At 58.7% G+C, this 24,825-nt stretch overlaps 2 protein-coding genes across 2 annotated transcripts; one reads left to right on the plus strand and one right to left on the minus strand.

Moving 5' to 3' along the window:
* Positions 1 to 1,243: 1,243 nt before the first annotated feature.
* Positions 1,244 to 3,419, plus strand: PERCC1 (proline and glutamate rich with coiled coil 1). The gene is made up of 2 exons (XM_066198329.1): positions 1,244 to 1,384; positions 2,551 to 3,419. Exon 2 carries the CDS (start codon positions 2,583 to 2,585, stop codon positions 3,279 to 3,281), a length of 699 nt encoding a protein of 232 aa, XP_066054426.1. The 5' UTR covers positions 1,244 to 1,384; positions 2,551 to 2,582; the 3' UTR covers positions 3,282 to 3,419.
* A 625-nt stretch (positions 3,420 to 4,044) lies between these two features.
* On the minus strand, positions 4,045 to 24,326 carry CLCN7 (chloride voltage-gated channel 7). The gene is made up of 25 exons (XM_066198152.1): positions 24,170 to 24,326; positions 16,512 to 16,583; positions 15,776 to 15,847; positions 15,492 to 15,557; positions 14,774 to 14,906; positions 14,279 to 14,388; positions 13,519 to 13,599; positions 13,094 to 13,156; positions 12,327 to 12,410; positions 12,076 to 12,169; positions 11,626 to 11,690; positions 11,056 to 11,172; positions 10,676 to 10,730; positions 10,112 to 10,172; positions 9,470 to 9,608; positions 9,134 to 9,227; positions 7,733 to 7,902; positions 7,371 to 7,422; positions 6,964 to 7,091; positions 6,741 to 6,826; positions 6,153 to 6,285; positions 5,998 to 6,057; positions 5,480 to 5,656; positions 5,295 to 5,375; positions 4,045 to 5,180 (listed from the first exon to the last, which is right to left on the minus strand). Exons 1-25 carry the CDS (start codon positions 24,296 to 24,298, stop codon positions 5,094 to 5,096), a joined length of 2,409 nt encoding a protein of 802 aa, XP_066054249.1. The 5' UTR covers positions 24,299 to 24,326; the 3' UTR covers positions 4,045 to 5,093.
* Between the last annotated feature and the right edge of the window lie 499 nt (positions 24,327 to 24,825).

Below are 24,825 nucleotides of genomic sequence, written 5' to 3' on the forward strand. Positions count from 1 at the left end.
TGGCTAATCAGCTCCCACCCGGCCGTGTTTGCCCAGCGGTGCCCGGGCGGCTGCTGCTCCCGCCCGGCGTTGCCACTGTGAGTGTTTGGAGAGAGGACAGGGAACTCTGCGGAGCCGGTGCCCAGCCCTGCCCCTGCAGGGAGCCCCAGGGCTGCCGGCCGGGGGAGCGGGTCTGTGACAGCCCTGCCCAGGCTGGGACACTCTCCTCGCCAGTGCTGCACCCTGCCAGGAGCTGGGGACTCCATCTCAGCACTGCAGACACCTCAGAACACGGTGCTCAGGGCAGGGGGCAGCGAGGGCTCCGAGGGAGAGACCAGGAGCTGCAGTCAACCCAAAAACAGGAGTGCAGGGCAGCTCTGGAGCAGGACTGTAGCTGTGCCCAAGCCCAGTGGCCAGTGTCCCACTCTCTGAATGTCCCCAACACTGGTGACAGGGTCTGGGTGCTGTGTTAGACCCTTGCCATCCCGTGCCCTTCAGCTGTCCTGTATTCTCTGGCCATCCTGGGTCCCTGGTCACCCTGCATCCCCAGTCATCTGTGCCCCTGGCCCTGTTCTGTGCTGCCCCACATGACCCTGCTGGCACGTCCTGCTGCCAAGGCAGAAATAGCACCTCTGGCACAGCCTCTCTGGGACCTGATTGCCATTGTCCCTGTCCCCACAGGGGAGGTGCTGCGTGGGTCAGCACAGCCACGGGCAATAGTGCAGGGTGAAAATGTGGTCATCCAGGTCTGTCCCTGCCGTGGGGCTGGCCCCACACTCTCCACAGGTTCCAAACCCCCTCCCAGGGCTGGTCGGGGAGCCCAACATCCGTCTCAAAGGGGCACAAGGCTGGAGATGAGTGGTCTGAACCTGCATGAGGGTAGTGCAGCACCTGGGGTACCCCATGGAAAGGCTTTGCCCACTGCAGCGGCAGCCCCTGTTTGCAGAGGCATCGCTCGATACGCAGTATGTTCTTCAGAAGATCCCTACTCCAGGAGTCAAAATAGCATGAAATTTAATTTTACGCTTATTTGACAAAGCTTGATTTCGCCTCCAATCAGCAGGGAGATAAGAGCCCTCGGCACAAGTGTGCGGGCAGTTTGGCAGCTGGGGCTGCCGATTTAATAGGTGAATTTACAGGGACAACACTTGAAAATCCCCTGGCTAGTGAACCATTAAGGTGAGCCCTGCCTTCCGTCCCCGCGTCCCTCCCCGCGCCGCTCTCCCGTTGCTGGGTGCTAAAGCAAACCCCGGCTCTGTTTACCGAGTCTACTATTACAATACGGCTACCAAATATTTGCCAGCCGTCAGCTCGCTGCTCCGCTATAAATACTTCAGGCCCAGGTGGAGGGACGGGCAGGGGGAGCGGCGCGGGAGCCTATGCATGGCCGGGCGGCAGCGCCAAGGTGAGTGCGGAACTGCGGCCCGGGCGATGCCCTCCGGCCCTGGGGCTTTCTCTGGCTGAGGGTGGCAGAGGGACAGGCTGCGGTGGTCCCGCTCCCCTCGCCCCGCAGCCCGGAGGTGTGCGCTGCCTCGTGAGGCTGAGTCCCCCACAACCCACCCCGGGGCAGCACCGGGGGTTCCGCGGTGGGGACGGCACAAAGAGGGACACAGAGAGATGGCAAGGACATTCTTAGGCTGGGTGCAGGTCTCGGCACCACGCTTGGTGTGGCAGGAGCAGGTCTGGTTCCCCAGGATTTGCTCCTGTCCCGAGACCCTCTGAGCGTGGCCAGGGGTGTCCTGCAGCAAGGCAGGGCTGGGGACCCTTCAGCACAGGTAGCACGAGCTACAGAGGGGCCACATGCAGCTCAGCGAAACCCCGCTGCGGCCAGAGCCCACCAGGGCAGGGCAGGGAGGCGGTGGGTTCACTCTGTCACAGGGAAACCCAAGAGGCCATTGTGTGGGCAGGGCATGGGGCTCTATGGCACTGAGTCCAGAGTGGCAGGGTGGGTGCTGAGCCCATTCACCTCCATGCACAGCCCCGGGCTGAAAGGGAACATCCCTCTGCCCCACAGCTCTGGAACACATCCCCACTGCCCTGCATCCCAGGACTTGGTGTGGACATCCATGATCAGTGCAAACATTCCTGCTGCTCCATGTCCCATGACTTAGGGACATTCCCATTGTCCCACACCCCGTGGCTTGACAGGGACATCCCCGTTGCTTCATGTCCAGGGTTCAGTTGGAATATCCCCACTGTCTCACGTCCTGTTGCTTGTAGGGGAATGGCATCTCTGCTGCTCCATGTCCCACAGCTCAGGGTTATGCTCCCACTGCCTCATATCCCATGTTTTGGTGGGGACCCCCCTGCTGCCTGCTGTCCCAGGGCTGAGTGGGGATGTCCCAGGGAGAATACCCCCTCTGCCCTCTTTCCCACAACTCGGTGGGGACATCCCCAGTGCCCCACATCCCACATCCCATTACTTGTGGAGGACATCCCTGCTGCCCTGCGGCCCCACCTTGGCCGTGGTGTGGCACAAACATGCCCTCCCTGCCCTCTCAGGGCTGCCGGGCGGTGGGTCAGGGTTGGTGCCAGGGTGTGTCACCCTGACCCCGCTGTCCCTGCCCGCAGGGTGAGTCCCGGGGGTGCCTCTGAGTGCTGACATGGCTGCGGGTGTCATGCAGCCCCTGGCCGAGCTGCGGCTGCCCTCGCCCTTCCCACACGGCCTCCTGCTGCCCGCGCACCCTGAGCCCGACTTCCCCGACCTCGAGGAGGAGGAGGAAGAGGAAGAAGAGGAGGAGGAGGACGTGGAAGCAGTGGAGGAGAGCGTGAGGCCGGAGCTGGCCAATGTCTCCAGCACTGCCGAGACCACCCTGCGTCTCCTCAAGTTTTCAGAGCTCATCAGCTGTGACATCCAGCGCTACTTCGGGCGGCGGGGCCGGGAGGAGGCGGCCAGCGGCCGCCCCGGGCCCGAGGACTGCGGCTCACCGCAGAGCACTGAGGCTGCGCCCGAGGCGGCGGCCCCGCGGGACAGCCCGGGGGCCGCGCACCGGCTGGGGCCGCTGGCCGAGCTCTTTGAGTACGGCGTGCACCGGTGCCTGCCCGCCCGGGGGGCCGGCGGCAGGACACAGCGGCTGGAGAGGAAGTACGGCCACATCACCCCCATGCACCGCAGGAAGCTGCCGCCCTCCTTCTGGAAAGAGCCGGGCCCGGGCCCGGCCAGCCTCCTCCACAGCGGCACCCCTGACTTCAGCGACCTCCTGGCCAACTGGACAGTGGAGCCGGGGCCAGAGCTGCCGGGCACCGGGCGGGACCTGCTGGGCCGCCCGGGGCTGGAGGCAGAGCCCTTCGCCGGGCTGTGACCCCACCGCGGCCCCGGGGGCCCCCGGCCCTGCCACGTGCCGCCCAGTTAATGATAAACCTGGCGGCCCCAGTGCCAGCACCGGGGCACTGGGAGCTGCCGGGTCGAAGCCGGTGATGGGACGAGTGAATAAATGACTCCCGCCAGGCACCAGCGCGTGCGGTGTCCTTTGCCAGCCGCCACTGTGGCGTCCCTGCTGCCGGAGACAAAGGGCCACGGCTTGGCGTCGCCCTCGGGGGCTGCTGGCTGCTCCGGCAGCAGCGGGAAGAGGAGGGAAGCGCGGTGGCGGTGGGAGCCAGCAGCCCGTGTTTACTCTGCGCCCCAAGTCCGTGGATCCCATCCCCTTATCTCGGCCGCGCCGGGGCAAAGGGCGACGCGGGGCCTCATAAAGCACCCGGCTGTCAGCTCACAGGGGGGACCCAGCACTGTCCCGGGGACCCCACAGCTCCCCTGGCCCATGGCTGCGCCTGGACCCACACAGGAGAGCAGGGCTGGCTCTTCTTCCCCACGGGCGGACCTGGCTGTTACCAGGGCCCAGCTGAGGCATCCTCTGCTTTGTGGTTGGCTTTGTGTTGATGTTGAAAGGGAAAAGAACCCGGGAAGGGGCAGCCAGCCCCCTGCCTTGAGCCCTGCTGGGGGGCAGTGCCCAGGATGCAGTCCCCCCCACCCCCCAGCAGCAGGAATGGGGACAGGGTTCAGCCCCAAGGGGACACCTGAGCCTGGACAGTGGCCGCAAGGAAAGCAAGAGACAGGCAGCACCACAATGAAAGTACAAACAGACTTTATTTCAGCACAGATCCCGCAGTCAAAAGCCTCTCCAGGCACCAGGCTGCCGGTGTCCAAGGGAGGGAGGGGCAGTCCCAGGGCAGGGGGCAGGGCAAGGCCAAGGAGAGGTGCAAGGACGGGGAAGATGGGAGAAGTGAGGTGCCAGGGCTGGCTTTGCTCCCACCCCTGGCCACATCCAGGACTGGTGGTGGGGTTTGGGGTGCCTGGAAGAGCCCAGGCTGCTGGAAAGGGCCAGAACATGCCCCAGGAGTGACTCTGGATTCCAGCGGTGGGAGGACTGCAGGAGTGGCAGAGGGGCTGCAGGACCAACATTGCCCCAGTGAAGGCAGCTCTCCCCTCCCCATCCCTGCCCCAAATCCCAGGGGTGTCTCCCCACACATGGATTGGGGTCAGAGTGGCTGAGGGAGGCAAGAAAGAGCCAGAGGCAGCAGCTGCAGAACCAGGGGAGCCCTTTTATTGCACAGCCAAGCAGGGCACATCCACCTCCTCAGTCCCACGGAGCAGGGAAACAACCCCAGAGCTCAGCCCAACCCAGCAAGCAGGACCGCAGGGCAGCAGGGAGTGGGGGCCTGGGGCAGGAGGGAGACCCATCATGTCCCCTCTGCTCCTCTCACAGGCCCTGCAGCCAAAACTAGAGCAGGGCCAAGTCCCAGACAGCCCAGACTGGGTGGATGAGGCAACAGAGGCCACGTGCCGTGTCAGAGGAGTGTGCCCAGCTCAGTAGGGCAGTCCTGCTCCCCATGGAACACTCCAGCCTTCACCCAACCTTCAAGGAGAGCCTATTCCAGGAGCTAACGGAGCCAAGGGTGAGTTTTGATCCCTCAGGGAAGCAGAGGAAGGGGTGACAAGAGGAGGCAGTAGACGTGGGAAGGCAGCAACAGGCAGGAGGGCCGGGGCAGCACGGCCATGCCAGTGCTCCAGGCACTGTGATGCCTGCACGGACTGGCCCAGTCCTCTCCCCACCTCCTGCACAAGGGGGTCCCCAGCTCCGAGGGGCCGGGGCGCGTCTCTGCTGGGCCGCACTGCCTCACGTCTGTGCCAGCGACAGCTCCTCCAGGCCCTCCTTCCCCAGCCGGTACCTGGCGAGGTCCTTGCGGGTCACCATTCCCACCACCTGCCAGGAAAGGGACAGGGTCCAGCCCAACGTGGGCACGCAGAGCCTGGGGACAGCGTGTCCCTGTCCCCTGGAGGAGCCCAGGCTACTTGGACACGGCGAGCAGGGACTCACCTCGTTGCGATTGTCCACGACCACCAAGTGCCGCAGGCCCAGGGCTCGGAAGAGCTTGAACACCCGCGGCAGAGACGCCTCCTGCAAGGCACAGCGGGGCTGGGGGAGCTGCAGAACCCCCCAACCAGCCCCCACTGCCCACCCTGAGCCCTGGGGAGCTGTGCACAGGGGTCCCTGGCCATTACCTGGGGCACGGTGTAGGGCGAGGGGTTCATGAACTCGCTGAGGTCAATCATGCACTCGCGCTCGTCCTGGGAGACGTGGATGGACTGGATGGGGGGGAAGCGGGGGTAGGCATCCCGAAAATCCTTCAGCTTCAGCCGCCGCTGCACCACGCTCAGGTTGGCCCTTTCCACAAAAACCTCGGGAGGAAAGAGATAGTTGGGGACTATCCCACAGAGCTCACAGGCACCAAGACAATGCACAGGGCCAGGGAGGGAAAAGGGCAGAAGTGTGGGACAGATGGACCATCTGCAGAACACAGCCTGTTTCCCGCTCACTCAGGGTTTGTGAGCCCAGTGGGGTGCAGGATGATGTTGGGGTAACCCCATGACCGAATGGCAGCACCCACCATCCCCCTGGGTGAACTGAGGGAGATGACAGAGACCCTCTGCCAGCTCCTCCCGAGCAACGCAGGCAGCAAGGGGCCTGAGACAGGATTGGGACAGCAGAAACAGCCCCGTCTCCAGGCAGCATCACCCACCTTGTGCTTCAGCAGGACGATGAGCTGGGAACGCAGGATCAGACCCCGCAGCCCGGCCACCTGCAACAGGGCACCGTGTGTGAGGGTCCCACGCTGCAGCCAGCCCTTGTGTGGCCACCCCAGCTGCATCCCCTCCCCAGGGGCACCCAGCCTACCTGTGTGGTGTCGGGGTTGCTCTCCACCACGGGGAAGCCGTTGTGGTTGGAGGAGGTGTCACTGAGGATGTCCACGACCGTGCCCACGCGCTCGATCCTCCGCAGGCAGGTGACAGGAGTGCTCATCACCTCCCTGCAGGGAAAGCTCTGGGTGAAACAGCCCCATGGCAGCGCACAATGAATCGTGCAATCACACACTGGCTTGGTGGGAAGGGACTTAGGAGCTCATCTCATTCCAAACCCTTTCCATGGGCAGGGACACCTTCCACTAGACCAGGTTGCTCCACCCCATCCAACCTGGCTTTGGACAGAGATGGGGCAGCCACAGCTTCTCTGGGCACCCCCACACCCTAAATATCCCCCTCAACACACACGACTCCTCAGTGCTGATGCCTCCTCTGTCCCCAAAAGCTGCCAGGGAGAGAGGAAGGAACACACTGCAGATCACATCCCTGCTGGGAAAGAAACTGAGCTGTGGTACCAGGGGACAGCAGGCCCCTGCAACCAAAAGGTCATCACCTCCACTCCCAGCTCAGGCCAACAGTGTGGTCCAAAGGCTGCTGCCACAGCAATGCCCAGCCCACCTACCTGGCTGTGAGGGAGTGGGATGTCACTGGGGCCTCCCAGTGCAGGAAGGGCACACTTTGCAGCTGGATGTGCATGTCGTACAGTCCCTGCAACAAGAGTCAAGCCATCAGGAGAAGCCTGGTGAGGTGCCAAAGGGCACAGCCAGGCAGCAGCTCAACCCTCAGAGTGAGCACACGAGGGTTGTCCTGGCCCCCTCTGACCCCCCAGCACCACCAGCCCTCACCTCCACAAAGTAGTCTCCCACGATCTTTGCTGTCATCAGCACCAGCATGATGGGGAAGCCATAGGTGACATTGCCCGTTGCCTCCATCATGATGACTGTGAGACTCAGTGTCATCCGCACTATCCCACCTGCCAGAGGCACCCAGGGGGGTTGGGGGTTTAGAAGGGCAAGGAAACACAGAGTGAGAGCATCACAGAACACCTGAGGGCCCTGAATCTCTCAGTGATCCAGGACTGCCCACCCAGGGGTGCCCTGGGTGAGCCCAGCCCTCATTGTGCTTGGCAGGGTGATAAGGAATCTGAGAGCCAGGCTAGGCTTCAGCTGGGAAGGGAGGTGTCAGGATAGCAGGGAGTGCTTTTTCCCATGACATCTTCACCCCAACCAACACTGCGCCATGGGGAACTCACCCAGCTGTGCAGCAGCTCCCATCAGGGCATACTTCCCAGGATCAGCCCAGATCTGAGCACAGGAGAGAGAAGAAGCCAAGTCACCTGCTGGCTCCAGGGCATTCAGAGATAGTCAGCAGAGTCCTGGCTCCAACCCCCACTCCCAAGTGGGGAGAAGTGCCGGAGGCTGCCTGAACTACCCAGCTGCTGGCAGGGTTCCACTGGGACATGGCAAGGCCCAGACACAGCTCATGAAGACATCAAGAGAGGAGCCAGCCCAGTTCAGAGCTTTCAGCCAGCTCCAGGCACGCTGCCTGAACATGCCACCAGCCCAGCAGCGAGGGAGGAGGGCTGGGTGCCAGGGCTCCCCAGGCAGGACTCACCGAGCCCTTGGTCAGGTAGGACAGGGAGATGCCAAAGAGCCTCCCCCAGGCGGCCCCGATCAGCAGGGAGGGGATGAAGACCCCTGCAGACACTGTCAGGCCGTAGGTCCAGCAGGCCAGGAAGAAATACATCAGTGTGAACATGCCCAGTGTCATGGGGTTGTAGGAACCTGGGGTGGGGACAGAACAGAGTCAGTGCTGGTCCCACTGCCCAGGGGACACTGTGATGGGCTGTGCCACAGATCAGGCAGCAGCGGCCCCACAAGAGCTCTCCCAGCAGCAAGAGCCCCCTTCTTGGACTGTACCTCCTGCCCTGGCAGCACAGGCCTTTCAAACTGGCTCTTCAGGTTATTTCTGCCCCCTCCAGCACTCCCCCACCCAGCCAGTGCTAAGCCAAGCCCTCACATCCCATTCCTCGTGACTCGTCCCCTCCCAGCCCAGAGGTTCCCAGACTCCCATGATGAACTTCAAAGCCCCAAGGGAGGGACTGCCAGGGCTGAAGGACGAGGTTGGGAGGACAGAGGTCCCACTGCCAGTTTTGGGATCAACTGAGCAGGGCAGATCCTGCAAGCTCCCTCCCATCTTGCAGCTCCCACAGCTGCTCCAGCCAGTGCCATGCTGTCCCATAGCACAGGCTGTGCCATCCCAGCAAGACCCTGCTGACCCCACAACCCGGCTAAGTGCTATTTTGGGATTGCTGAGCAGCCCAGTCTAGTTTAAACAAGTACTTTGCAATCCCTCCTTCAGACAGAAGCCTTGAGACAGGGAGGACCCAGCACGGCAGGGAGCAGCCCCTGCAGACACAGGATGGGCATCTCTTGGCTGCAGGTAGCCAAGCTGCACCCTCTGGGCTGGGGATCTCTCTCTTCCCCACCCACGTGCAGCTGGGCACAGAACTCAGATTCCACAGCAGGCAGAGGAGCTGCTGGGGTTACACCACGTCCAAGAAAAATGGAGCTAGAACCTGGGAACCAAACTGCATTTCTCAAGCAAATCCAAACCCCAAGATCCACCTCCACAACCTGCCCAGAAGGTAAAGTCATTATGGGGCAAGTGGCCCTGCTAATTAAGAAAACATCCCAGCAGTATTTCCAGAATCGACTTCAGACAGACAGCAAGGGTCAGACACACTCTCACACAACTCAGAAGCAACACAGCCTGCAAATGTGCATGAGAATAAAACGAGGTCCTTGGCCCCAGAGCCTCCCAACACCACAGCCTCTGGCCAAGCTCAGAGGTGCCACCAGCAACAGCACCCATCCCTCCTCCTTCCACCACTGTAGCACAGTGTTTTGTGAAGCCCTCATGAGCTGATCATCCTCTGCCTTGTCTCAGGAGTGGTAAATGAACACATGGACCCTCTCTGCTCACATTCAAGGCCTTAGTGCTGGGTGCACTGACCTGGAGGGTCATGGAAGAGGTTGACGACGCTCTTCTCGGGTGTGTTGAAGAAGGCAGTGGCCATGGAGTTGTACTCTCCATCAGCACAGAAAAGCTGAAAAGGCAAGATTAGGAAGAGTTAGAAGTGGCAGGGAAAGCTGGGGGACATGTGCCAGCGAGGAGGCAGCTCTGGGCAGGGAGGACACCTAAGCATCCTTGGGTCTCCAGCTCTGCCTGCACTGGAGGGCATCAGCTGCGAGGTCCACTGTCCCAAACCCAGCAGGGTCTTGTCTCCCTGCTGAGCCCCCCAGGCTCAGGGTGGCCCCACCCTGAATGCTGTTCTGCAGCATGTCCTACCTGCAGGGGATATGCCACGGAGCTCCCCTGGATGGGCTGGCAATCTCTTGAGCAGTAAATCATGACAAACCCCACGGTGGCCGTCACTGCTGCCACCAGCATGGCCTCAACCACCTGGAGGCAGGGCCGGTGGATGTACCTGTGAAGAGAACAGAGGAATGAGGGTGGCACCCAGGGGTGTGGGCAGGATCAGCCCCTGCCTGGCTGGCCACGTCACATCAGGCACACAACAGTCTGGCTGCCTCTACTCCCTGCCCAGACCCTGCCAGGCTGTCTTGAAAAGCTGGTGACAGGTATTGTCACCAATACTGGGCCAGACTGGTCTCAGTTGGCTTTAGCAGCTCTCTCTCTTCTCTTAGTCCTCTCAGAGCACATGACAGTCAGGTCTGCAGTGTCTGCACCTCTCTGGGCCCCCCAGTCACTGGAGGGAAATACTTGGCAGGGTCACAGCAGTGCTGGGATGCTGTGGGTCACAGCCTCGGCCACAGGCAGCGAGAGGCACGTGGCATCTTTCAGGAGCTGCTGATGTTCACATTAAGTGAGAGATTACAGCCTTGCTCCATCTGGGAGTGCCACTTTGAGGGAATGCAGAAGGCACCAGCCAACCCATGTCAATCCCCTTTGTCACCTGTGAGCTCTTACCTGATCCGGAACATGGTCAGCCAGTAATTGAGGGCATTGAACAGGGCTCCGAGGATCCCACCTGGAATGTGAGAGAGGAAGAGCTCAGCATGCAGGGCCCATAACACAAGGAACTTCTGAAGATCATCCAGAACCCACCCAGAGTGACCAGCAGCCCTGGGGCATGTGGACGCTGTCCCTGCAGCCAGCCAGGACCTGTCACCAAGAGGAGCCTGGCACCAGCAGCAGGTGGCCAGGGGCTAGTGTCACAGTGCTAGCAGCAGGCAGGCAAAGGACAGGCCAAAGCCATGGGGCTAAGGGCAGCTCACAGGGCAGCAAGGGGCTGCCCAGGACTGCAGTGCAGTGACCCTGCTCAACAAGGGTTAAAGGGGCTTGACTTGCTACTAGGGTTGGGCCAGGATCCAGCTCTCATTCCCGCGTGAGCCCCACAAGCAGCCTCTGCTCCAGAATTTAATGGATTCCCCATTTTCCCCAGGAAACTGGATGCCAAAGCTTTTTAGACACAGACAGAGAACAGAGGAAATTATTCAGACTAATCAAATTGAAACAGCAGCATTCTCTTACCAACCACTCCCATAAAGATGAAGATAGGAATTTCCTGGATTGTGTATCCCATTTTCTGCAAGCAAGGAAGAAGTGGCTTTGAGATCTCCTGGACCATCTGCAGTCCCACAGTCAGTCATTGACTGCTGGGACAACATAACTCTGTGCTGGCATGAGGCTTCCAGAGCTGCCCCAAAGTCTCCCCTGAACAGCCCACAGCCTCCAGAAATTCCTTCTGCTGGGGCTGGTGGAGCTGAGATCTGGCCAGACCCCACAGCCTGCTAAGGTAGAGCCTGCCTCAGCCCCTGGGCAAGGTTACAGACAAATTGATGTCCCCCAAGCTGCTAAGGGCAGTTTCTAAACCCTCACCAGAGCCCCACATGGGGAACACCTGTGCCTACCTCGCTATCAAATCTGCCGAAGTTGATAAGCCCAGGGCTGGAGAGATCCCACGCATTGCCGTGGTAAACGCTCAGGACAGAGTTCAGCGTGAAGGTGGAGATCATGGAGGCAAAGAACTGGAAGGAAATGCAGCCCAGAGTCACTGCCAGATGCCTCCAGCCCCACTTCCTCCCCACATGCCCTGTGCACTACCCCAAACCAGCCCCAAGGCCCTTGGGCAGGCTTGGTGCTCACGGTGTGGTGGGGACAGCAGGTGACATTCCCTGTGGCAGCACTTTGGGCAGCTTATGCTGACTAGAGTCTCACTTCTCCTTTTGCCCCTCTGTTGCCCAGGGGCACAGCCCAAGGCAGTTCCCTTGGAAAGGAGCAAGATGGAGCTCAGCCAGGCCCAAATTCAGCCCCAGAGGAGCGGGGCACAGGAGGGGAGCTGGGATGCTGCTCCCTGGGATGGGTTACCCATGGGTCCTCGCTGGAGCAGGGGTGTCAGGAGCCCTGGGGCTGCAGGGCACCCAGAAAAGGCAATGCCTCACACCAGAACCAGCAGCTCTCCACTGCTTTCCAGGACTTACGATTCTCCACGTCAGGAACTGGTTCCAGAAGGAAGCCCCTTCCTCCAAGCTGAACAGGACACCCCCTGCCAACACAAGACACAACATCTTCACAAGGGGCATGTGCCACAGCCCCTTGGCTACAGCACCAGCCGAGATCCACCCCAGGCCATGTGCCCACACTGCCCAGACCCTCTCACAGGCAAGGCCACCAAGCCATCAGTGATGTACTGATCACAGCAAAGCCCACCACTGCCATTCTCCATCCCAGGGAGGCAACGTTTGGGATGTGAGATGAGCCCCTTGCCCTTGGGCAGGGCCAACACCTGCATGGCATGGCGGGCAAACTTGGAAGGCCTCTGCACAGTGCCCTGTGCAGATCCTGACAGCTGCCTCCAAACAAGTGGGAGCAACCTCCTGAGGAAATCCATGTCCAGGCAGTGCTCAGTGCCAGCAAGCCAAGACACACACCCACGGGGGCACCGAAGGCAGCCGAGACGCCGGCGGCAGCTCCAGCCGACACAAAGTCCCTCTTCTCTGTGTCTCTGCGGAAGTACTCGAAGATCTGAAACAAGAGTGAAGGCAGTTTTAGGGCTGGCCATGGGCTTGAGGTTAGGCAGGACACTGGGTATGACATGGATGATGCCAAGCCGCCAGTGGGAACAGCCTGGTCTGGCACAGAAGGGCACCCGCAGCACAACCCCTCAGACCTCAACACCAACCTTGAAGTCTCGCTTTAACGACGTGGATCTTCCCTGGGAGATGCCGGCGGCAATCACAGACCCAGAGTGAATCATGGGTCCTTCCTAGGGGCCAGAGAGCAGAGTCAGACTGGGGAAGGAAGAACAGGGATGGCTGAATGCTGCTCCCCAGCTTGCAGTCCTGAAGCTGGATGGGAGTATTTCCCTGAGGGAAATACAGACATTGAGATTTTCCCCCTTCCCATCCTGGAAGTGTTTAAGACCAGGCTGGATAGAACTCTGAGCATCCTAGTCCAGTGAAAGGTGTTTCTGCCCATAGCAGGGGTTTGCAACAAGATGATCTTTAGCATCTCTTCCAACCCAAACCATTCCACGGTTTTATGAAATCCTTATTCTATCATGTGCCTTATCCACCTCCTGTTCCCACCATCAACAAGTGTTTCCCTTACGTGCCTTCAATCCCAGCAAACCCTCAATGGGACACCCAAGTCACCCCCATCTACTGTTTGCAGGGACAACCACTGATGGACAGAGGCTGCTGCTCTCCTGCCCTCAGCCAAGCCACACACAGGCTGGCACAGTGGCACCACATGCCCCAGGAGCTCCCCAAGTTTGGCAGTGCTGCAGTCACCTTGGCCAGCAGACACCAGGGAGTAACACGGGGAAGTCACCACAGGGCCCCCAGCACCCCGTCCCCAGCACAGGATCGGTGACAGGCTGTGACACAAGTGCCAGCAGCGGGGACCAACACGTCAGCAGTGTGTCAGAGAGTGCTTTGTGCACATCACCTTCCCAACAGCCAGGCCGCCGACCACCGAGAGGATGACCCCACAGACTTTGATCACCAGGGTCTGCAAAACAGAGAGGGCACAGCACGTCACAGGGGCGGCACCAGGAACACGACCAGGCAGGAACAGGGGACACAGACACAGCGGGCCCTGAGGCATGGGAGGAGCCAACAACCCCGGGAAATCTGTCATCCTCAGCCTCCCCCACTGTGGCAACAGGGTTGGTCAATTTGCTTCTTGGCCAGAGCAAAAATCTACCCAAAGCTGCTCTTCCCAGGGCAGGAGATTTAACCTCTGGGCACTGGGGGGGAAACAGCTATGGAGCTGGGAGCTCATGCCAGCTCCTGCTGTGCCACAATGTGGGCAGGGACCACTCCAGGAGGACACAATGTGCCCAGGCCATCCCACCACCTCCTGCTTCCTACCTTGAGCCGGACAACATGTGGAATCTTTACGCCGTTGAGGTAACATTTGATCTGGGGAATGCCACTGCCAGCTGCCACGGGCTGCAGGGAGCAGGGAGAGCTGTCACACGCAGGATGGGGACACACCAGCCACCTTACCCCTGTCTCTCAGCACAGGCACACACAGCACACCCTCAGTCAGGGTGGCTCTGAGATGAGGCCAGAGCTTATCAACAGGCTCTGGAGAGGAGCTTGAGGGAGGCACCCACTTTCCAAGGGCAGATGTGCCAGGAAAAAGGAGCTGGCTGGGTTTTTGGGGACACTCACACACCCCGTCACAGCTACAGAAAGGCCATACTTGGTGGCCAGGCAGAGCAAGGGTAAAGCCACAGGGGAGGCACCGTGGATTAGAGCGATCCACAGGGAGTCCCAGTCTCTGGCTTGTCCTCCAGAGGCTGTCCCTGAGGCACCCAGCCAGACTGGTCTCTGCTGGTACTCAGGTACCCAAAAGAGAGAGGCTGAGCTAGGGCTGAGGCTTGGGAGAGCTGCACCCCCACCCAAGGCTGGAGCACAGCCTCTGCCCCAGGCTATCAGCACATCCAGCAGTCTGACAGCCCCACAGAAACCCCACAGCACAGCTAGAGCCAACACCAAGGAGCTGGTGCTACCAGGATCCAAATTGGCAGAAATACATTCCCTGTTTACAAAATTTTGCATGTTTTCTGGAAATGTGACCCTGCTTTGCCCATGCAAAGAACCCAGAACAGTTCCAAACTCTTACCTCTATGAAGGCAACGATCAGAGAGCCCACCATCACCACGCTGGCATTCAGGGTGGCCCAGAGTAACAAGGAGAAAGAGAGGCCCCCTTTGGCTGTGAATTTGTCAATGTCTAGGGCAGCAGCTCAAGGAAAGGCCAGTATTGTTTGGGTACCATCCCTCCCACCACAGCATCCCACAGAATCACAGGATAATTTGGGTTAGATGCAACCTTAAAAACCATCTAGTTTCCAACCCCTTGCCACGGGCAGGGATGCCATTCACTAGACCAAGCTGCTGCAAGCCCCCTTCCACTTAGAGCATCCAGGGCAGCTGAAATGAGTCTCCTCTGTTACAGCACGGCCACAGCTCAGCCCTGCAGAGAGCTGGGCAGCAGAGTCTGTGCCACCAAACTGGAGCGAGGAAGCACTGCCCTCTTCCCCCCACGACCCCTCTCAAAGCTCCCAGGAGATCCCAGAGCTCCCAGCTGGCCAGCAGCCAGTGCTCTGTGAGGATACTGTCCTTCACCACCCGGTACTTGAGGCCAGCCAGGTTCTCCACCACGATGTCGATGAAGCAGGCGACCAGGCCGGTGAGGATGCCAATCATGGCGCAGATGACCCAGCGCTTGATCTCCACCGTCCGGAAAGCCTGAGGGGCAGACTGCAGTCACACCCTGCTGCCATCCAGCCTGGCATCCAGGGGACCCCAACACACCTGCCACTTTCCCCAGCACAGTCCCAAGCCTGGGAAGCTCTGAGGAGAGCCAGGGTGCACCAATGCTGGCTGACTCAGAGAAGCCTGGACACAATTTAGTGATTTTAAGCAGTGCTCTTGCACCTCTGTGGAATCCCTAAGGTGCTTCTCCAGCTTGCCTGCCTGAATAAGGCCCATCCTGTTGGGATTCTTGCTGTGGCACTGATTCCCAAAGCACCCAGGGTAGATGTTCCACATGACTCCAGAAGTCCCTGTGCTCAGGGACCTGCCCCATACCACCAGGCAATGCCACCATACGCACCCAGATTAGCTCCCATTCCAACCACCTCATGCTGGGTCCTTGATGTGGTTTCACAGCTTGTCACAAGCTGGGCAGTGCCCATAAACCCATCCCAGCTCAACCTAGGTTTAAGCACAACCTCCTCTGGCACAAAGAAGCCCCCCAGCAGCCGGGCAGGGGGAGCAGCTTCCCTGTCCACCCTAGCTGAAATGATTTGTGGGCAGCCCAGCAAGACTCACCGCATGGTTTATCCTCCTCTCCTCCTCCAGGAATAGCTGGTTTTCACTGTTGTCATAGTCCAAGCTCTGGTTTGGGAAAGCGAGATGCTGTTATTGTCTACCAGCCCAAGAGACCCCCATGCTGGGGAGTGCTGCACTCAGCCCCTCACCCTGCTCCTGTTCTTATTTTCCTTCCTCGATTCCACTCCTTCTGCACTGAAAGCCCTCACTGAGCAGCTGTGAGCTCATACCTCACCTGCTGCATCCCAGAGAGCAGACCTGACATGGGGCAGATGGACACTCACCTCGTACTTGAGTGACAGCAGCTTCTCGTTGTGGGGGATCTCGTTGGGACGCTGCCGAGGGACTTCTGTCTCCTGTGGGATGTGATGCACAGCTTAGGATGGTCAGGTTGGAGTCCAGCCCTCCCATTCCATGTGCAACTGTCAGTTTAACTCCTTTTGATGCCCAGGAGATGCACAGAGGACTGCAGGTGCAAGCTGCCTGGCAGGCAGGGATCTGGGATGATTTTCCACCAGTTGGTGGATGTGTGGGATTTAAGGCAGTTGGACCAGCTGTCGGGGGGGCACCCTCACCAAGCACCCCTCCACCCCAGGATGACAGGATGTCTCCCCAGGAGCAGGTGGAGGGTTTGTCCAGCTGGGTACCACACTGACACGTTGACCTGGCACTGAATTCAAGCAACTCCATTCTCCGTGGAAGGCAACCTTTCACCTTGGCAGGAAATTCCTTAGGCCAAAAGCAAGGAGCTATTTCAAGCAAACCCATGTTTTCAGGCAGAAACCAAATTCTGTTTCCCAAACGCCTTTGACCGTGCAAGCTGTTCCCAGCCCCGAATTAGGGCATTTACTGAGGATGCCAGAGGGGCCCCTGGGGCAGCAGCAGCCACCCAGGCCACGGAGGTCACCCAGCCCAGGAAGAAGTGCTGGAGTCCTTGTGGAACAAGATGAATGTGAAGGAAGGAACAGCAGCAGCTGTTACTGGAAGAAGGGAAGGGGTCTCGGTAACAGCGGCACTCACCAGCTCATGGATGTCCTCGTTGAGGTCCACATTGCTCAGCTGCCCAATGCGCAGGAAAGAGGAAGGAGTGAGCTGAGGAGAGAAGGAGAAATGAGGTCAATTCCTGAATGCACTTCAGATCTCTCAGGAGGAAGGAGCAGGCGTGCAAGACACTCGTGCTGTGCCTCCCCCACACAGCTCTGCCCGCCTGCCACTGCCAGAGCCCCCAAAAGGCAGCACCCTGCTCTCAGCACACACCGAGGAGGTGGGGTGTCCTCCCAACACCCTGGAGGAAACCAGAGGCAGCAGCAGCTCGCCAGGATTTGGATGAGCTGCTCCAACCCATCAGCTGGCAGAGCCAGCTCACCTGGGGAGGTGCCAGCCAGCAGCAGCTCACTGGGGACTGGCCACCACCAGCCCCTGGCACGTGTGGGTTTTTTATCTTCTTTTCTTCGTGTTAGAGCCAGGATTAACGCTTGGGAGTTGCAGTTTCATGTTCAGACTCAGATGTTTATTAATTCTTATCTATAATACAGTCTCATGAGTTATGAGTCCTAGCTAACAAGACAGAAAATGGCTGTGTGTCTAACTCTTTCCAAGGTCTTTTAAGTGCTATTCATCCAATAACAAGATGACACCTATATTATTTATACTTTTAACCCAATAACCAAATACCAAAGGTCTGCAAAGTGGACCTTTTCACCCAATTAAAAAAAAAACCCAAACCCATGAAGAAGAAGGTGAAAGAAGAAGAAAAACTTAGCCTACATCCCAAATCCTTCATATTGCTTCATATATATTCCTATATACTAAATTCTTAAACTCTAAGTTTTACACCCTGTGACATTACACAGTTCTATTCAAACTACACACCCATAATCCCAGTGCTATCACTCAATTTTGGAAGCCTGTTCCACGGCCCCAGGTCAAACGCAGTGTTTGCTTGAGGGTCAGTGCCTGTTTGAACAGAAAGCCTGAAATTCTCAGTGCCAGCAAACCTGTGCCGAGCAGCACGTTCCACACTGCCCTGGGGCTGGGGAGGGACACAACCCCTGGACAATGCCACCTTCACAGCCACAAGCGCACCACGATGTGCCCTCAGCTGCCAGGTCCAGCCAGCAGCAAGGGGCAGCTGAGGGCACGTCTGGCTCTGCCATCTGCTCCATGGCAGCGGTTCCCAGCCTGGAGAGGAGCACGTCACGTCAGCGTGTTTGTCACCCCCCGAGCAGCTGGGACCAGAGTGACAGCCAGGCTGGCTGCCAGCCAGGAGACACAGGAGGAAGTGGGCACACTGCTCCTGCGTGGGGACTCAAGGGTCTCTGTGAGCCGGCCCCAGTGTGATGCTGGGAAGCAGCATTTGCATCTCCCTCTCGGGAGCAGGTTCTCCTTTCACTGGTGATCACTCAGGCTCGTTACTGGCAGCACAGTTGCACAGCACAGGAGGTTTTGGACTGTTTGGGGCACATCTGTCTTCTGGATGAGGCAGGCAGGGGCTCGGACTGCAGCTGAGCAGTGCCACAAGGGGACCCAAGTTACTGTCACCCCTCCATCACTGCAAAACACAGGAATGCACGAGGATCCGAGCACTGTTCCTAAGCACAGCCCAAACACCACTCCTCAGCATTCAGATCTCCCCCTCCAGAGCCTCACCCCTCCCCAGCTGCCAGGTTAAAGAACTGGAGGACAAAAGAGGAATGGTGAGCAGGGCTCTGGCAGGTTGGTCTCTTTCTGCTGGCAGGTCCCAGATTGAGCCCCTCGCTGCTTTAATCCCACGATCCCGTCTGGAACGTGCAGGCCAGAGCTGCTGGGAGCCCTGCACGTCACTGCAGAGGAAGAATATCCCTTTGTGTTTGCAGCTGACCCATTTTTCCCTCTGCTCCACATTCTCCTTCACTCCCTGACCTGCAGACGGGTTCTGGCCCAGCTTCTCAAACCCTCTCTGGTGCCCTTTTGCCCCCATCAGCCCCAGCCCAAAGTGCTCCATGCTGCCATTTCCAGACACTGGTTTGGCAAACCCAGCCTGGGCTTTGTTTCTGGTCCACGATGGCTCCACACTCCCAGTGGAAAGGATCCAGGTGGATTTTCTTCCCAGCAGTCAGAGCAGATCGCTGTGGACTTCTACTGGGCACACACAAAGCTGTCACCTCCCTGGGTAAGGAACTTAAGGTCACAAGCTGGATACAGGAACTGCCTGTTCCAGTGCCTGCCGGTGCCCAGCTGCTCTGGTGGCAGCCTGAGGTCCCAGCCAGGCCCCCACCATCCTGGGGAGGGGGAAGGACACATTCCTTGCCCTGAAACCTGGAGGGACAAAGCTGACACCTTGCAAAGGAACACATCCCCACCTGGACTGAGGAAGCACAAGGATTTAAGGTTCCCATTAGGTGCCACACATTTAGGGCAAGATCAAGGCAAGGAGATGGAAAATGTCACTCATGCCATGTCCCTTGTGTAAGACCTCAGGCAGGATCATCCCTTCAGGGAAAATTCTCCTTCTGTCAGCTTTGGGGTCTGCAGACAGACCAAATGTGGCTGAACCGGTGACATCCCACCCTCTTCCCTCCTTCCCTGTGGAGAAAGCAGCCAGGGCACCGCAGCTCAATTCCCCATCGATTAAGCACCAGCAGGACACAAGCACAGATGAAGGGAAAGGAGTTGCAGTGGAGCCTGAAGCTGAACTTCCTTAGACAAGCAGCACATTTTTAATTTCCTCCCCCCAAGTCCTGGCACCCCTCTGGCACCTGCAAGCAGAGGCTTGGCTCCCGTCTCACTCACCACAGGGATCACATGCCAGGAGGGCAGGAAAGAGCTACTTCCAGTAGCACCCAACTATGATAAGAGGAAAAAGAGAAATTGAGGCAGCCTGGAGCCAAGAGAAAAGGTTATTTGTGCACAGCTCAAAGATTCACTGAGCAGTGCCCTCCTTGGGATGTTTTCAAACTCGGCCAAGGCAGCTGCTGATCCTGGCTATGCGTGATGTTGGTGTGACTGTCCTTTGATTATCTCCACATAAAAACATGCACTGCTGCCAAAACCCAGAGGGCACAGATGGGTTAACAGCTCTCCTGCCCCAGGAGAGGCTCTGGGACATGCTGACCTCACTCTGCCAGTGGCACATGAGCACCCAGCCCTCAGCCCATTTGGGTGGTAAAGTTACTTTCATTCTGAGCTCTTCAAAGAGATGTCTGGAGCCTTGGTCTGAATCAAAATAAATTATCATCAGTGTCAGTGGGCAGGAATATTGGCAGGCAGGGCTGCTCCTCCAAGGGACCTCACTGGGTGCAGGGAAGCCTTCAAATGCCACAGAAGCAAATACAAAGCCCTGCACCTGGGATGGATGGCTTTGTCCCAGTGGTCAGATAGGAGGTTAGTTGGAAAAGTCTTGCAGCAACCTTGTGGGTGAGTGAAGAGGTGTCAGTGGCACAGACCTGGAGTGGAAGTGGTCAAACCCCTCCTGAGTGGTGTAAGACCACTGCCAGAAGGTCTGGGGAAGGGATCCCACACCTCCATCTGGTACCTGCAATAGCACACCTGGGACTGGGCATCTAGTTTGGGCTTCCCGGGACAGAAAAGGCACAGAAATTGAGCTCAGCAAAAGAAATGGGGGCCGGAACACATGGCAAGATAGACAAGGAGAAGCTGGTGCTTCTCAGAGAGTTCTTCATGCCATCTCCAGACACCCAACAAGAGGTTACAGACAGGATAAAGCCAGACTTCCCTTGAAGCTTTGCAGTGATGGGACAAGAAGCAGTGGATGAACTGCAGTAAGGGAACTTCTGCTTAGAGATCAGAGCCACACGTTCACCCTGTGGCTGGTGACACACTGACCTTGGGACCAAACAGGGTGCAGAGTAGTTACCCAAAGCTCCTCTGGATGTGTCCCTCAGGGATCTGCTCTTAACAGGGACTGGACTGGAGCCCCTAGCTCTAGCCCCCTCAAGGACTCCTGAGGTCCCTTTCCCCTTTATCATGCTGGCACCCACTCTGAGACCAGCAGCAGCAAATTGAGGATCAACCTCAACATGAAAAACATCTAGCAGAAGATCTCAACCACCACCTTCTACTCATGCCCTGAATGCATTATCTCTCTGATCCATCCCAGGCTGTGTGTACAGCCTGTTTGGAAGCTGTGCACCCCAAACACTGCTCTGGAGAACCATCAATAGCGAGTGTCTGACTCTGCTCCATAGCCCATTTCCACAGGGATGAGCCAGTGAGGCTCCTCCCTGCAGGACATGACCCAGCACGAGGAGACCCCTAGGCACTGCCCCTGTCACCATCCTGTGCTCAGTAATGAACTGCCAGCACGTGACTTTCCGTTATCTATCAGATAAAGCCCAGCACAGACCACAGAAGGAGCCCACAGAAGCTGTGAGGGGGAAGGAAGAAGATTTCCAGCCCCCAGGGCCCTCTGGGTCGCAGAACACCCTGCCCTTGGTACCAGCCTGGGTGGAACACTCCAGGCTGTGTCACCAGTGTGTCACCAGCACGAGAACCCTGTCACCTGCTCCAGCAGTGGGGGAGATGATCTGCAGGGCTTTGGAAACCCCCCTCCTCTGACACACAGCCACAGCTGAGACAGGCTTCAAACCAACCCAGCATCACCCCCAAAATGCTTCACAGCAGCAGAGAACAGGGCTCCTCACCTGCAGGCTCGTAACAGGGGGGAAAGCACCTGGACTCTCCCCAAGGTGTCACCACTCTTGGCTATGCTTTTGCCCCCAGGCCCCTGCTGCCATTCCCAGGGCACAGCTGCTCCTTGACCCTTGCCTCCAAGAGGATGGGAAATGCTGTCATTGCCCTGGCCTTTCTCTTGGCGCAGGAGCAGCACAAGGATGAAGCACTGCCACAGTCCCCGATGGCTTGAGCAACCTGCAGAAAACTTTCTGAAGTTCCCATGCCAGGGGAAGCTCCTGACACCACTGAAGGGCAGTGGCTCTCCAGAGCAGTCACCTCCAGGCTCACAAGAGCAGGGACAAGCAGCCTCTCTGCCAGTAACCTAGGCTGTGCAATCTGCAGCCCATCTGCCAGGAATCAGGGCTCACCCAGCACTCATACTTCCCTTTTTCTGCCTCCTCCCACCAAGATTTCTTGATTGCAGCCTGGCCACTTCTTTGCACCTTGTCACCTGAGATTAAAGAAAATTAGATCAGCGACATCCAGAGGTGCAGAATAAACACAGAGGGGCTAAGAAGGACAACCAGCCCAGCAGCAGCCTGGTCTTCACGATGGTGAGCCCTTGTTCCAGGCACCCTTTGAAGCAGGAGCATTAAACCAATCTCCAAGTCAAGGCACTCCAGCACAAATATCTTACAGCATATCTTTGATGGTAATCAAGGAGAAACGATCTCCGACAAAAAAAGGTTTCATGATGGAAATTGGCTGCTCTTACTAAAATTTCCCACCCACTTCCCAGCCTGAGAGCTAACACACACGGCTGGAGAGCCCAGGAAAGGGACGGCCCACGGCAGGCGAGATGCTCAGAGGTACAGGCTGCCTCTCACTTCCTGATGTGCTCCAGGCACCACAAAGCCCTGCTGAGAGCATGAGGGCTTAGTCCCCTCAGCTGGCCCCAGAGCAGAGGAGACCTCAGGGACAGGCCTCTCTCAGGCCACCGGTGCGTTTAACCAGCCTCTCCTCACCTCCTGCCCACCAGAAGCCCATCTCAGTCCCTCACAGCTGTCAGCTGGGGAGCTACAGACCCGTGTTTCCTCTGGTCACCCTAAGATCACTTTCATTTTCATTAAATGAGCACGTGAAAAGGGGAAAAAGCTCTGCTGGGGACATTTTTATTGTATTACCACAACCCAGGTTTAAATCTCCCCTGAGCTAAGCAGCCCCAGCCTCTCTTTATTTCTCCACCAAAGCTGTCCTGCCTTCGTGCTTCAACCCACACAACTCAATGAAAGTCATCTGGGGCAAAGGGAGAGGCAGCTGCCCGACACCAAAATACAACCCCAGCCCTACAGTGACAACCCAGCTGCCACTGCCAGGGGCACGTGTGGTCTGGAGCTCCAGTAAGGTACTCCCTCTCCTCCCTTGCCAAGGAAAATGCCACCTCACCAGCTGGGACCTGAGCTGCCTGTGCTGTGCAGGGACACAATGACAATAAATCACACTGGTAGGGCTGGGTGGCCACCTCCAACTGCCCCTGCTGCAGCAGGCCTCAGGCACTTCTTCCAAACCACCAGGAAAACTCTTTCCTAATCACCCCCAGCCATGAGATCTGGTTAATCCCTATTCTAATACCCTTCAAACCCACAGAATTCCCTATGTGCTGTAAATATACAGGGTCCAGTTGCACTGCCCAGGAGAATTACTTTTATTTTCACCCCAGAACAGCTGCCATGGCACAGCTGCCATTCCCTGCTCCCAGAGCAATACACAAGGCTCTTCCAGCCTAACGAGCCCTGCATTTCCCTCTAATTAGCCTGCTGTTCTGACTTGCCCAGGAGCAGGGCAGCACAGAATCGTGCTGGGCGTGACATCCCTGCTAACAGCTGCCAGAATCTGGCACTGCTCCTCCCTATCTAAGCTCAAGTCTCCCAGAAAACTCTCCACAGGAAATTCGAGGATGCCACCTGGGAGCAACGCCTATCCCACCTGGTGCTGGCACGAAAGCGCTCCGTGGTCCCATCCTGCCATCCCATCCACACCACAGCCCAGCACAGCTCCACTCTGGAACAGGTGCTGAGTGCCTCAGTTTTCTTCACAGAGCTGCATGCAGGGGAGAGACCACCAGGCAGGCAGCCTGAGGGTACCCTGGAGAAAAGTTGTCCTCACTAATTATCCCATATCAACCTGCAGAAGGAACTGGCCTCCCTCTGTAACATGGCCCACCTCGGACCTGCTTTTTGCCAGTGTAGCTCCATACATCCCACAGGACACCCTCCACCACTCCAGTGTTAGAGGCTCTGGTGTCTGAGCCCTACCTGTTGATCTGGGCAGCAGCAGCATGTCAGGCAACAGGCAGAAAGACATTTTTAGCAAAAATTCATTCAGTACAAATTAATTTTACACGAACAGATACAGACAGAACAAAGGGGGAATAGCTTCAAACAAAACAAAAGGAGAATAAATTAGATGTCAGTAGGACATTCCTCCTTATGAGGATGGTGACGCTCTGGCACAAGTTTCCCAGAGAGGTGGTGGCTGTCCTGTCCCTGGAAGTGTTCAAAGCCAAGCCAGACAGGGCTTGGAACAACCAGGTTAAGTGGAAGGTGTCCCTGCCCAGGGCGGGGGGTAGAACAGGATGAGCTTTAAGGTCTCCTCTAACCCACTCCATGCCGTGATTCTCTGAACGAGGAGAGCAGCCCCAGGGGCAGGAGCAGGGCCCTGCTCAGCGGCAGGGACCGCCCCACGGCGTTGGAGCAGCGGCCGGGGGCCGCACAGGGATGGAGCCGGCCCGGCCCGCTGCCGCCGGGGCACGGACTCAGTCCCACGCTCAGATTTCTCCCACCAGCTCCCGTGTCCGGCCACGGCTCTCCCCGCGCCGGGTCCCCACAGGTTCTGCTTTCCCAGCCCGCGGGAGCCCGGAGCGACCCCGACCACCCCCGGGGCAACGAACACGGTTAAACACCACAGGGGAGGGAGGGAGGGAGGAAAGGAGCGGGGCGCAGACACCCGCCCGCCCCGCGGCCCCAGCCCTCCCCGTGCTCCCCCGCTCCGGGGGCGGTACCCACCTGCCGGCCGCTGCCCGCCGCACCCGGGCCGGTACCGTTGAGCAGCGGGGTGGTTTCGCCCGCACGCCCGTCCTCGTCGTCGTCGCGGTCGCGGCCGGACCAGGACACCTTCTTGGCGACGTTGGCCATGCGGGGCGGCGGCGGCTCCTCCGCCGGGCCTGCCCCGCCGCTCGGTCATGTGACCGCCACCACCGCATCACGTGGCTGTCAGGGCGGCCGGGGCGCCCCGAGGCACCATGGGAGTTGTAGTTCCGGCGGGGGCCCGCGTCCGGAGCCGCTGCGGGACGGGACGGGACGGGACGGAATGGAATAGCGTAGGATAGAGTGAGATGGGCTGAGCGGGACCCCGGTGGCGGCGGCCCGAGGGGTTGCGAGGCTTTTTCCTACGCAAACCCAGCCAGCAGCACAGCCCCACCGTCCCCGGGAACTCGGGGCTCTGGGAACGGCCGGAGCCGACGCTGCTCCAGCTTTCCAGGCACAGAATTCCGCAGAGCAGAGGTTCGGAAGAGAGTGTGCTTTGCCTGAGCCCCCTGGAGCAGCATAGCTCGGCCCAAAGCCGTGCCCCGCCAAGGAGCCCCGCGGGCACGGGCAGCGTACGGGACCGGCGGCGGCTGCTCCGGCAGCGCTGGCTCACCCCGGTCACGGGCTGTCCCACC

This window comes from Chamaea fasciata, unplaced genomic scaffold, assembly GCF_029207755.1.
Source record: "Chamaea fasciata isolate MVZ Bird 193981 ecotype frontalis unplaced genomic scaffold, bChaFas1.0.hap1 SCAF_16, whole genome shotgun sequence".
Lineage (NCBI taxonomy): Eukaryota > Metazoa > Chordata > Aves > Passeriformes > Sylviidae > Chamaea > Chamaea fasciata.

What these genes read in the sequence shown, in the direction of transcription:
- PERCC1 (XM_066198329.1), top strand. Translation starts at nt 2,583, where the DNA reads ATGGCTGCGGGTGTCATGCAGCCCCTGGCCGAGCTGCGGCTGCCCTCG.
- CLCN7 (XM_066198152.1), bottom strand. Translation starts at nt 24,298, where the DNA reads ATGGCCAACGTCGCCAAGAAGGTGTCCTGGTCCGGCCGCGACCGCGAC. An exon ending in AGTTCCTGACGTGGAGAATC is followed by an intron (nt 11,173 to 11,625) that starts GTAAGTCCTGGA and finishes ATTTCCTTCCAG; the next exon opens with TTCTTTGCCTCCATGATCTC. An exon ending in CCGTGGCATATCCCCTGCAG is followed by an intron (nt 9,228 to 9,469) that starts GTAGGACATGCT and finishes TTGCCTTTTCAG; the next exon opens with CTTTTCTGTGCTGATGGAGA.